This window comes from Bufo gargarizans, chromosome 1, assembly GCF_014858855.1.
Source record: "Bufo gargarizans isolate SCDJY-AF-19 chromosome 1, ASM1485885v1, whole genome shotgun sequence".
NCBI classification, from domain to species: domain Eukaryota; kingdom Metazoa; phylum Chordata; class Amphibia; order Anura; family Bufonidae; genus Bufo; species Bufo gargarizans.
In genome coordinates, this window is record NC_058080.1 from 636,678,658 (window position 1) to 636,691,820 (window position 13,163).

The 13,163-nt window shown below is 44.2% G+C and overlaps 1 protein-coding gene across 1 annotated transcript in view; it reads right to left on the bottom strand.

Annotated features, from left to right (window-relative positions):
* Positions 1 to 13,163, bottom strand: part of RHOBTB3 (Rho related BTB domain containing 3) — a 137,033-nt gene that overhangs the window by 75,512 nt on the left and 48,358 nt on the right. The window contains exons 4-5 of the mRNA XM_044275995.1: positions 3,609 to 3,769; positions 952 to 1,057 (exon numbers count right to left, since the gene is read on the bottom strand). Of these exons, the coding sequence (XP_044131930.1) occupies positions 952 to 1,057; positions 3,609 to 3,746 (244 nt within the window). The 5' untranslated portion in view covers positions 3,747 to 3,769. The remainder of the gene's footprint in view (positions 1 to 951; positions 1,058 to 3,608; positions 3,770 to 13,163) is intronic.

The window sequence follows — 13,163 nt, forward strand, 5'->3', positions numbered from 1 at the left end:
ACCACACAACAGTTACTCAAGCCACTCCACCCAGTTACTCCGCCCACTCCAGTTGTAAGCTACTGGTGGAGGCAAGAACACTTCACACAATTTCCCCAGAAATTGTAGCTTTTCTAGTTTACTATGCATTCTGTATTCAGAATGCTATTATTTTCCCTTATAACCATGTTATAAGGGAAAATAATACAATCTACAGAACACCGATCCCAAGCCTGAACTTAGGCGTGTTCCTGCAACGCACCCGCACATTTTCCCGCAACACCCGTGTGAAAGAGGCCTAATGATCCATGAAACATGGATGGCATCCGTGGTTTTCATGGACCCATAGACTATAATAGACGTGATGGATCCGTGAACATGGACAAAATGGAGCGTGCATCCGTGCTAAAAACGCTGACCCACGAACCGTGGTAAAAAAAGTGATGTGTGAATACACACATTAAAATGAATGGGGACGTGTGCTATCCGTCGGGAACACGTACATAGAACACAGTCGTGTGAATGAGGCTTTACAGTGGGTAACGAAAACTCACCCTCACACTGTATATATAGTGGCCCTACTTACTCCCTTCCCTCGTCACGCCGCCTTTTCGGAAAGTGCAGACTGCGGCATAGAAAAGACATGTGACAAAATTTTGAAGCAGTGGCATTAAAAAAGTCTCAAGCACAGGGTTTGTCTCTAGGTGTAACGGCAACGCCTCCATTGCTCCTAGAGGCTCATTTGCATATATTAAAACATTATTTTTCTCAGCAATGCGGGGACATAAAAACATGGGACCAACACAGATGCCTTCCGCTGCCAAGCGCACATGCAGCAGGTCAGCCAGTTTCATAGGTACAAATCTGCCGACAGATGCCCTTTAACGATGACAATATTTCAATACATTGATGATTCCTATATAACGTACACAGTTTAATAGAAAATGTGGCTAAAATAAAGAGATACTTTACCAGGTTGTCCCAGTTTGGGAGGGTTAACCTTGAGTGCTTGACTCCTCTTTCTTGATTTAGTAGCAGCTGACTTTTGTTTCATAGTCTGCAGTATGTAGTATTCCATCTAGAAATGAAAATACAGCACAATGGTGACATTTGTGGACTGTGTCTGGTGATGCCCTTTCTTCTAGACACGTGCAAGCCACCCAGTTCAAATCCCTCTGATTGGCATATTCATTTTTGCTTCTGTAAAAGTCTGAAAGCAGTAATTAGAAAATGATTTGCCCTTTTATGTGTTAAAGAGAACCCAAGGCAGTCTGATCTGTAGGCAGCAGGTTATGGATGCAGTTTTTATTAGCACCGTTTTGGGGTACATTTGGCTTTCTGATTGCTTTTTATCTCATTTTATGGGAGGTGAGGTAGGCAAAAATTCTGTCAGTGTTTTTTTATTTTTATTCTTTATGAGGTTCACCATGTGGTATATATGATATGATAACTTTATTCTGCATGTTAAGATAATAGTGATACCAAATTCATATATATTTTTTATGTTTTACTATTTTTGCATAATAAAATCTAAAAAGAAAAATCTGTTATACTTTGCATTGCCATATACTAACATCCATAACATTTTTATTTTTCGGCCAGACTTTTCTATGACCTGATATTTTTTTTTTTGGGAGGCGGAGGCGAGGTGCCTGTTTTGGCGTATTTGTTTTTTACAACGTTCACCTGATGGGGTAGATTATGTGATACTTTTATAGAGCTGGTCATTGAAAACCTGGCGATGCCAAATATGTATATATTTTTTTCAGTTTTACACAATATATATTTTTTTTGAAATCATGCTTTTGTGTCGCCACTTTCTTTGCGGGATGAGGAGAGGTTTTCATTGGTACCATTTTAGGGTTCATAAAACTTTTTGATTGTTTTATATTATGTTTTTTTTTGTTTTTTGAGGTGACGTGACTAAAAAATAGCTGTTTTGGCATCATTTTCTTTTTTTTTTTACGGCGTTCGACTGATGGGGTAGGGTAGATCATGTGATATTGCAAGCCAGTCGTTACAGACACAGCAATACCAAATATGTCTATTTTTTCAGTTTAACACAATAGAGCATTTATGAAAAAAATACCATATATGTCTATTTTTTAGTTTGTTTTTCTTTTTTGCACTTTTTTAAATGACTTGATTAGGGGAAAGGATACTTTTCTTTGCACTTGAAACAAGTGGCAGTGGCCTTCTCCTGGGAGTACAAATGAAATTCAATGAATCTGATCATCTGTCAGGGAAGAGCTGGGCGCTCCCCATACACATAGATGGTTGGCAATTTCCAAAGAAAACGGAGGGTCAGCCAGCAATACTAGAATACTCTACTGAAGCAAAATGGTAGAACATGTTTAATGAAGACTATCTGGAACATTGCTTCCTTTTGCATTTAGGAAGCAATAAAAAAAAAATCTGTGTAAGGGCTCATGCACACGAACATATTTTCTTTCCATGTCCATTCCGTTTCTTTTGCGGACCGTATGCGTAACCGTTCATTTCAATAAGTCTACAAAAAAACGAAGTTACTCAGTGTGCATTCCGTTTCCGTTTGTCTGCATGTCTGTTCAGCAAAATAATAAAACATGTCTTATTATTGTCCGCATAACAGACAAGGATAGAACTGTTCTATTAGGGGCCAGCTGTTCCGTTCCGCAAAATACTGTATGCACACATACAGTACGTCATCTGTATTTTTTGCTAACCGCAAAATACATATGGTCGTGTGCATAAGCCCTTAACTTTATTCAGTATGGATAATGGATGGATGGATCCTTGAAAAAAGAATATTGTGGTCTCACAATCTCATTAGCACAAAAGTTCTGTCCCAGGCTAGACAGCAACGTCAGTCGGCATTTTTTTTCTTGGAATTCATTGTTGAGAGTCATTGTGTTCCATAGAAAGTCATGCTGTGTACTGCCTAGCACTACAGATAGCTGTATACACCCCAGCGTGGTGACTGCTTGGCAGCCTTTATGTGCACTGATTTCTTGCAAGTTTGTACGTTATGTTCTGCATAAGTAATAGATTTAAGTGTAGAGTTTGAAGAATGGATCGTATTTTCTCTTTGCAAATCGTGCAAAACTTTTAATAACAATTTACGGTACCCACAAATCGTGCCCAGAAATTGCATGTTTTAGGATGTACATGTACAGTAGGTGGACTATCAGTCTCCAATATCATATATCTGCAATCTAGAAAGATACAGCACATGTAGTTTGTCTGTGGTTTTTGTTACAGCCCCAAAGCACAGTTCAGTGTGGAGTAGATGATAGGACATAGGACTATAAAGATCAAATGCATCAGGCGGTATATATCAATTATATGTGACTCTATGTGACCCAGGGGCAAAACTATTCAAAGGGTCCGATTGCAGGGACCCTACCACCTTGTTGACAACTGGATAACTCTTTTTAGCAAATAAAAAAATAGCAGCACATCTGACTTGAGTAATAAAACTAATACTTTATGTATGTTTATATGGAACATTTCTGCCATATTACATTGGGCCTTTCTCAATATGACTGTTGGAAATAGGGTTATTTTTTCCAGATACAAAATGTCAAAGATGTTTCCCACTGCAGCCATCTGTCACAAAAGGAAATACGTTAGAAAACTCTACCACTTACCACTCCTCCAAAGTATTTTGCAACATTTCTAGGATACAGGTTAGGCAGTTCTAAGTATGTTGCGCCGAGTCCTATGTCTTTGGCAAGTTGAAGACCTTCTAAAGGAGAAACACATACCTCTCTATCTGAGGTACACATGGGGCAGATGCAGGATGGTCGATCTAAAGAATGAAGAACATTGACCCATGAATGATGACTGTCTCACATTTTCTATCATATCATTTAAATGCAGACAGCTAATTACCTTCCTGTCTTCTTATACTGAACCTGCCATGAGAAATTAGCTCCTCAAACCTCCAGCAGCCTGTTTTCCACTGAGGTGAAAAGTTCCTAATTATGTCTTTCTACTTTTTGGCAGTTTTGAGGAAAATAAACTTCAAGCCCTGGATTCCGGAGTCTGTATAAAGTCATTGGGGTGGAGCTGCTGTTCAAAAAGTCATGCAGGCTGGTCCCACTCCAGCCTTGATTGACATCCAGCACCCCGGGTATGTCATCACATGCTACCTCCAATGGCATGTGGGATCTGTGAAATGTGCAGATGAAGTGAGGGACATTGATGCTTGTGATGATGTACTGTACTTTGCCTGTAGGACATCCATCAAGCCAAGAGGACTAGATGTCTCACTGACTTCTCAGAGAGCTGCTCCACCCCAGAGACATTATACAGACTTGGAAAACGAGGGTTTAAAGTTTGATTTCTTCAAGACATCATTATGATCCTGTCACCTCCTTGGATAACAGGTCGTTGGGGTGTGGGGCCTAAATTCACAAGACAGGTTCCCTTCAAAGGGAACCTGTCAGGTTCCTAATGCTGCCCACAGTGGCTGCAGACTCCTTGCTGTAGTGCTAGCCATGAACTGCGCAGTGAGGGCAGCATTAGGATCTGATGTATTCCCTTTAACCACTTCAGCCCCGCTAGGTGAAACCCCCTTCATGACCAGGCCACTTTTTACACTTCGGCACTACACTCCTTTCACCGTTTATCGCTCGGTCATGCAACTTACCACCCAAATGAATTTTACCTCCTTTTCTTCTCACTAATAGAGCTTTCATTTGGTGGTATTTTATTGCTGCTGGCATTTTTACTTTTTTTGTTATTAATCAAAATGTAACGATTTTTTTGCAAAAAAATGACATTTTTCACTTTCAGCTGTAAAATTTTGCAAAAAAAACGACATCCATATATAAATTTTTCGCCAAATTTATTGTTCTACATGTCTTTGATAAAAAAAAAATGTTTGGGCAAAAAAAAAAATGGTTTGGGTAAAAGTTATAGCATTTACAAACTATGGTACAAAAATGTGAATTTCCGCTTTTTGAAACAGCTCTGACTTTCTGAGCACCTGTCATGTTTCCTGAGGTTCTACAATGCCCAAACAGTAGAAAAACCCCACAAATGACCCCATTTCGGAAAGTAGACACCCTAAGGTATTCGCTGATGGGCATAGTGAGTTCATAGAACTTTTTATTTTTTGTCACAAGTTAGCGGAAAATGATGATGATTTTTTATTTTATTTTTTTTCTTACAAAGTCTCATATTCCACTAACTTGCGACAAAAAATAAAAAATTCTAGGAACTCACCATGCCCCTCACAGAATACCTTTGGGTGTCTTCTTTCCAAAATGGGGTCACTTGTGGCGTAGTTATACTGCCCTGGCAATTTAGGGGCCCAAATGTGTGAGAAGAACTTTGCAATCAAAATGTGTAAAAAATGGCCTGTGAAGTCCGAAAGGTGCACTTTGGAATATGCGCCCCTTTGCCCACCTTGGCAGCAAAAAAGTGTCACACATCTGGTATCACCGTACTCAGGAGAAGTTGGGGAATGTGTTTTGGGGTGTCATTTTACATATACCCATGCTGGGTGAGAAAAATATCTTGGTCAAATGCCAACTTTGTATAAAAAAATGGGAAAAGTTGTCTTTTGCCAAGATATTTCTCTCACCCAGCATGGTTATATGTAAAATGACACCCCAAAACACATTCCCCAACTTCTCCTGAGTACGGCGATACCAGATGTGTGACACTTTTTTGCTGCCAAGGTGGGCAAAGGGGCACATATTCCAAAGTGCACCTTTCAGATTTTGCAGGCCATTTTTTACACATTTTGATTGCAAGGTACTTCTCACACATTTGGGCCCCTAAATTGCCAGGGCAGTATAACTACGCCACAAGTGACCCCATTTTGGAAAGAAGACACCCCAAGGTATTCCGTGAGGGGCACGGCGAGTTCCTAGAATTTTTTATTTTTTGTCACAAGTTAGCGGAAAATGATGATTTTTTTTTTTTTCTCTTTTTTCCTTACAAAGTCTCATATTCCACTAACTTGCGACAAAAAATAAAAAATTCTAGGAACTCGCCATGCCCCTCACGGAATACCTTGGGGTGTCTTCTTTCCAAAATGGGGTCACTTGTGGGGTAGTTATACTGCCCTGGCAATTTAGGGGCCCATATGTGTGAGAAGAACTTTGCAATCAAAATGTGTAAAAAATGACCGGTGAAATCCGAAAGGTGCACTTTGGAATATGTGCCCCTTTGCCCACCTTGGCATCAAAAAAGTGTCATACATCTGGTATCGCCGTACTCAGGAGAAGTTGGGGAATGTGATTTGGGGTGTCATTTTACATATACCCATGCTGGGTGAGAGAAATATCTTGGCAAAAGACAACTTTTCCCATTTTTTTATACAAAGTTGGCATTTGACCAAGATATTTTTCTCACCCAGCATGGGTATATGTAAAATGACACCCCAAAACACATTGCCCAACTTCTCCTGAGTACGGCGATACCAGATGTGTCACACTTTTTTGCTGCCAAGGTGGGCAAAGGGGCACATATTCCAAAGTGCACCTTTCGGATTTTGCAGGGCATTTTTTACACATTTTGATTGCAAAGTACTTCTCACACATATGGGCCCCTAAATTGCCAGGGCAGTATAACTACCCCACAAGTGACCCCATTTTGGAAAGAAGACACCCCAAGGTATTCCGTGAGGGGCATGGCGAGTTCCTAGAATTTTTTTTTTTTGTCGCAAGTTAGTGGAATATGAGACTTTGTAAGGAAAAAAGAGAAAAAAAAGAAAAATCATAATTTTCCGCTAAATTGTGACAAAAAAAAAAAAATTCTAGGAACTCGCCATGCCCCCCACGGAATACCTTGGGGGTGTCTTCTTTCCAAAATGGGGTCACTTGTGGCGTAGTTATACTGCCCTGGCAATTTAGGGGCCCAAATGTGTAAGAAGTACCTTGCAATCAAAATGTGTAAAAAAATGGCCTGCGAAATCCGAAAGGTGCCCCTTTGCCCACCTTGGCTGCAAAAAAGTGTCACACATGTGGTATCGCCGTACTCAGGAGAAGTTGGGCAATGTGTTTTGGGGGGTCATTTTACATATACCCATGCTGGGTGAGAGAAATATCTTGGCAAAAGACAACTTTTCCCATTTTTTTATACAAAGTTGGCATTTGACCAAGATATTTTTCTCACCCAGCATGGGTATATGTAAAATGACACCCCAAAACACATTCCCCAACTTCTCCTGAGTACGGCGATACCACATGTGTGACACTTTTTTGCAGCCTAGATGCGCAAAGGTGCCCAAATTCCTTTTAGGAGGGCATTTTTAGACATTTGGATCCCAGACTTCTTCTCACACTTTCGGGCCCCTAAAAAGCCAGGGCAGTATAAATACCCCACATGTGACCCCACTTTGAAAAGAAGACACCCCAAGGTATTCAATGAGGGGCATGGCGAGTTCCTAGAATTTTATTTTTTTTGCATAAGTTAGCGGATATTGATTTTTTTTTGTTTTTTTCTCACAAAGTCTCACTTTCCGCTAACTTAGGACAAAAATTTCAATCTTTCATGGACTCAATATGCCCCTCACGGAATACCTTGGGGTGTCTTCTTTCCGAAATGGGGTCACATGTGGGGTATTTATACTGCCCTGGCTTTTTAGGGGCCCTAAAGCGTGAGAAGAAGTCTGGAATATAAAAATGTTTACGCATTTGGATTCCGTGAGGGGTATGGTGAGTTCATGTGAGATTTTATTTTTTGACACAAGTTAGTGGAATATGAGACTTTGTAAGAAAAAACAAAAACAAAAACAAACAAAAAATTTCCGCTAACTTGTGCCAAAAAAAATGTCTGAATGGAGCCTTACAGGGGGGGGGGGGGGTGATCAATGACAGGGGGGTGATCAATGACAGGGGGGGGTGATCACCCATATAGACTCCCGGATCACCCCCCTGTCATTGATCACCCCCCTGTCATTGATCACCCCCCTGGTAAGGCTCCATTCAGACATCCGCATGATTTTTTACGGATCCATGGATCGGATCCACAGAACGCATGCGGACGTCTGAATGGAGCCTTACAGGGGGGTTATCAATGACAGGGGGTGATCAGGGTAATCAGGGTGATCACCCCCCTGTCACTGATCACCCCCCCTGTAAGGCTCCATTCAGACATCCGCATGATTTTTTACGGATCCATGGATACATGGATCGGATCCACAGAACGCATGCGGACGTCTGAATGGAGCCTTACAGGGGGGTTATCAATGACAGGGGGTGATCAGGGTAATCAGGGTGATCACCCCCCTGTCACTGATCACCCCCCCTGTAAGGCTCCATTCAGACATCCGCATGATTTTTTACGGATCCATGGATACATGGATCGGATCCACAGAACGCATGCGGACGTCTGAATGGAGCCTTACAGGGGGGTTATCAATGACAGGGGGTGATCAGGGTAATCAGGGTGATCACCCCCCTGTCACTGATCACCCCCCCTGTAAGGCTCCATTCAGACATCCGCATGATTTTTTACGGATCCGTGGATACATGGATCGGATCCACAGAACGCATGCGGACGTCTGAATGGAGCCTTACAGGGGGGTTATCAATGACAGGGGGTGATCAGGGTAATCAGGGTGATCACCCCCCTGTCACTGATCACCCCCCCTGTAAGGCTCCATTCAGACATCCGCATGATTTTTTACGGATCCATGGATACATGGATCGGATCCACAGAACGCATGCGGACGTCTGAATGGAGCCTTACAGGGGGGTTATCAATGACAGGGGGTGATCAGGGTAATCAGGGTGATCACCCCCCTGTCACTGATCACCCCCCCTGTAAGGCTCCATTCAGACATCCGCATGATTTTTTACGGATCCATGGATACATGGATCGGATCCACAGAACGCATGCGGACGTCTGAATGGAGCCTTACAGGGGGGTTATCAATGACAGGGGGTGATCAGGGTAATCAGGGTGATCACCCCCCTGTCACTGATCACCCCCCCTGTAAGGCTCCATTCAGACATCCGCATGATTTTTTACGGATCCATGGATACATGGATCGGATCCACAGAACGCATGCGGACGTCTGAATGGAGCCTTACAGGGGGGTTATCAATGACAGGGGGTGATCAGGGTAATCAGGGTGATCACCCCCCTGTCACTGATCACCCCCCCTGTAAGGCTCCATTCAGACATCCGCATGATTTTTTACGGATCCATGGATACATGGATCGGATCCACAGAACGCATGCGGACGTCTGAATGGAGCCTTACAGGGGGGTTATCAATGACAGGGGGTGATCAGGGTAATCAGGGTGATCACCCCCATGTCACTGATCACCCCCCCTGTAAGGCTCCATTCAGACATCCGCATGATTTTTTACGGATCCATGGATACATGGATCGGATCCACAGAACGCATGCGGACGTCTGAATGGAGCCTTACAGGGGGGTTTTCAATGACAGGGGGTGATCAGGGTAATCAGGGTGATCACCCCCATGTCACTGATCACCCCCCCTGTAAGGCTCCATTCAGACATCCGCATGATTTTTTACGGATCCATGGATACATGGATCGGATCCACAGAACGCATGCGGACGTCTGAATGGAGCCTTACAGGGGGGTTATCAATGACAGGGGTGATCAGGGTGATCACCCCCCTGTCACTGATCACCCCCCCTGTAAGGCTCCATTCAGACGTCCGCATGATTTTTACGGATCCATGGATACATGGATCGGATCCGTAAAAATCATGCGGACGTCTGAATGGAGCCTTACAGGGGGGGTGATCAATGACAGGGGGGTGATCAATGACAGGGGGTGATCAGGGAGTGTATATGGGTGATCACCCGCCTGTCATTGATCACCCCCCTGTAAGGCTCCATTCAGACGTCCGTATGCTTTTTGCGGATCCGATCCATGTATCCGTGGATCCGTAAAAATCATACGGACGTCTGAACGGAGCCTGACAGGGGGGTGATCAATGACAGGGCGGTGATCAATGACAGGGGGGTGATCAGGGAGTTTATATGGGGTGATCAGGGGTTTATAAGGGGTTAATAAGTGACGGGGGGGGGGGGGGTGTAGTGTAGTGTGGTGTTTGGTGGGACTGTACTGACCTACCTGAGTCCTCTGGTGGTCGATCCTAACAAAAGGGACCACCAGAGGACCAGGTAGGAGGTATATTAGACGCTGTTATGAAAACAGCGTCTAATATACCTGTTAGGGGTTAAAAAATTCGGATCTCCAGCCTGCCAGCGAACGATCGCCGCTGGCAGGCTGGAGATCCACTCGCTTACCTTCCGTTCCTGTGAGCGCGCGCGCCTGTGCGCGCGCGTTCACAGGAAATCTCGCGTCTCGCGAGATGACGCGTATATGCGTCCAGGAGGAGTAAAGCAACCACCTCCCGGACGCATATGTGCGTACAGCGGTCGGGAGGTGGTTAAAGAGGACCTGTCACCTCTTCTATGTCAGTTTTAGTAACTACTTACATACCCCATGAAATAACAATTTTGGAGCATCTATTCTTATGATTCTATGTTGTGACATTCCTCTATTATTTGTAGTAGATGTTATGAATTGCTAGCAGATGCCCGTAAAGGTACTGATGGGTGTTAACAGTTTGGGGGGGTCCCTGCACAATCTGACACCAGCAGCACTGATTGGAAAGACACAGAGTCAGACACGCCTGCCACTGGTAACGCCCAGCAGTACCTTTACTGCTGACTGCTGGCAATTTATTTGCAAACATCTAGCAGGAATTATACAGGAAAGGCACAGCATAGAGCCATAATAGAGGCTCCAGAATTGGGTTTGCATGAGGAATGCAAGTAGTTAATAAATGGACGTAAGAAGGGGTGACCACAACCTCAAGTTACACAAAGTCCTTATATTCTTAAAAGGCATCTTTCAGCAGATTTGTACCTAGGACACTGGCTGACCTGTTACATGTGCACTTGGCAGCTGAAGGCATCTGTGTTGGTCCCATCTTCATATGTGTCCACATTGCTGAGGAAAATTATGTTTTAATATATGCAAATGAGCCTCCAGGAGCAACAGGGGCATAGCCATTACACCTAGAGACTCTGCTGTCTCTGCAATTGCCACGCCCACTTTGATTGACATGGTGAGGTGTTATGGTGTTTTCACTGTCTGGCTCTGTCAATTAAAGCGCACATATTAAAACATAATTTTTCTCAGCAATGCGGGCACATATGAAAATGGGACTGACAGCTGCCAAGTGCACATGTAACAGGTCAGCCGGTTTGGTACAAATCTGCTGACAGATGCCCTTTAAGTTCCACCTAAATCGGTTATCCTGCTTGATTGACACCTTTCTCCTTATGCACAGTTAGGGCACTTTCACACGAGCGGATCCCGTGCGGGTAATCCGCTGCATGTGAGACAGCCAGGCCCCACTCCGGACAGCAGAGACACGGAGCACTAACATGATTGATAATGCTCCGTGCCTCTCTGTGATCTTTTTACTGCAAAGTCCCAGTGAGATAAAGTTGTCACCGTGATTTTGTAGTAAAAAGGTCACAGAGAGGCACGGAGTACTATCAATCATGTTAATGCTCAGTGTCTCTGCTGTCCGTAGTGGGGCTTGGCTGTCTTTCATGCAGCGGATTCCACGCATGGAATCCACTCGTGTAAAAGCGCCCTAACAGGGAGAAAGGTGTCAATCATTAGCAGGAGGATGGGGGTGGGCAGAGCTATCAGGGCAACTTACTACTACAAGGAAGGACTATAAGGCCCCTTTCACACGGGTGAGTTTTCCGTGCGGGTGCGATGCGTGCGGTGAACGCACTGCACCCGCACTGAATCCTGACCCATTCATTTCTATGGGGCTGTGCACATGAGCGGTGATTTTCACGCATCACTTGTGCGTTGCGTGAAAATCGCAGCATGCTCCTCTTTGTGCGTTTTTCACGTAACGCAGGCCCTATAGAAATGAATGGGGTTGCGTGAAAATCGCATGCATCCGCAAGCAAGTGCGGATGCGGTGCGATTTTCACGCATGGTTGCTAGGTGACAGTCTATTCACTGTATTATTTTCCCTTATAACAAGGTTATAAGGGAAAATAATAGCATTCTGAATACAGAATGCATAGTATAATAGTGCTGGAAGGGTTAAAAATAATAAAAAAAGTTAACTCACCTTCTCCTCTTGTTAGCGTAGATCCCGGTCTGTTCTTTAGCTGTGGCTAAAGGACCTTTGATGACGTCAGATCACATGCTCCATCACCACGGTGATGGACCATGTGATTGGAGCATGTGATCTGACGTCACCACAGGTCATTCAGTCCACAGCTAAAGAACAGACCGGGATCTACGCTAACAAGAGGAGAAGGTGAGTTAACTTTTTTATTATTTTTAACCCCTCCAGCACTATTATACTAAGCATTCTGTAGTCAATCTTCAGAACATCAATCCCAAGCCCGAACTTCTGTGAAGAAGTTCGGGTTTGGGTACCAAACATGCGCGATTTTTCTCACGCGAGTGCAAAACGCATGACAATGTTTTGCACTCGCGCGGAAAAATCGTGCATTTTCCCGCAACGCACACGCCTCTTATCCGGGCCAAAAACATGACGCCCGTGTGAAAGAGGCCTAAGGCTGAGTTCACACGAGCGTGACAGATTTGGTCCGGATGCGTTCAGGGTGCGTTCAGTTAAACACGCACCATTTTGCAAGCAAGTTCAGTCAGTTTTGGCTGCAATTGCGTTTAGTTGTTCAGTTTTTTCCGCGCGGTGCAATGCGTTTTGATACTTTTTTCACGCGCGTGATAAAAAACTGAAGGTTTACAAACAACATCTCCTAGCAACCATCAGTGAAAAACGCATTGTATCCGCACTTGCTTGCAGATGCAATGCGTTATTAACGCAGCCCCATTCACTTCTATGGAGCCAGGGCTGCGTGAAAAACGCAGAATATAGAACATGCTGCGATTTTAAAGCATTGCAGAAGTGATGCATGAAAAAAAATGCTCATGTGCACAGCCCCATTGAAATGAATGGGTCAGGATTCAGTGCAGGTGCAATACGTTCACCTACTGCATTGCACCCGCGCGGAAATCTCGCCCGTGTGAACTCAGCCTAAGGCCGAATGCACACGGCCGTTTTTCACAGCCGTGAGCGGTCCGTAGAACCGCGGCCTGGATTCCTGCTGAGAGCAGGAGCGCACGGCGTCATTGGTTGCTATGCCGCTGCCGCCACAGTACAGTAATACACTGGTATGATCTATACCAGTGT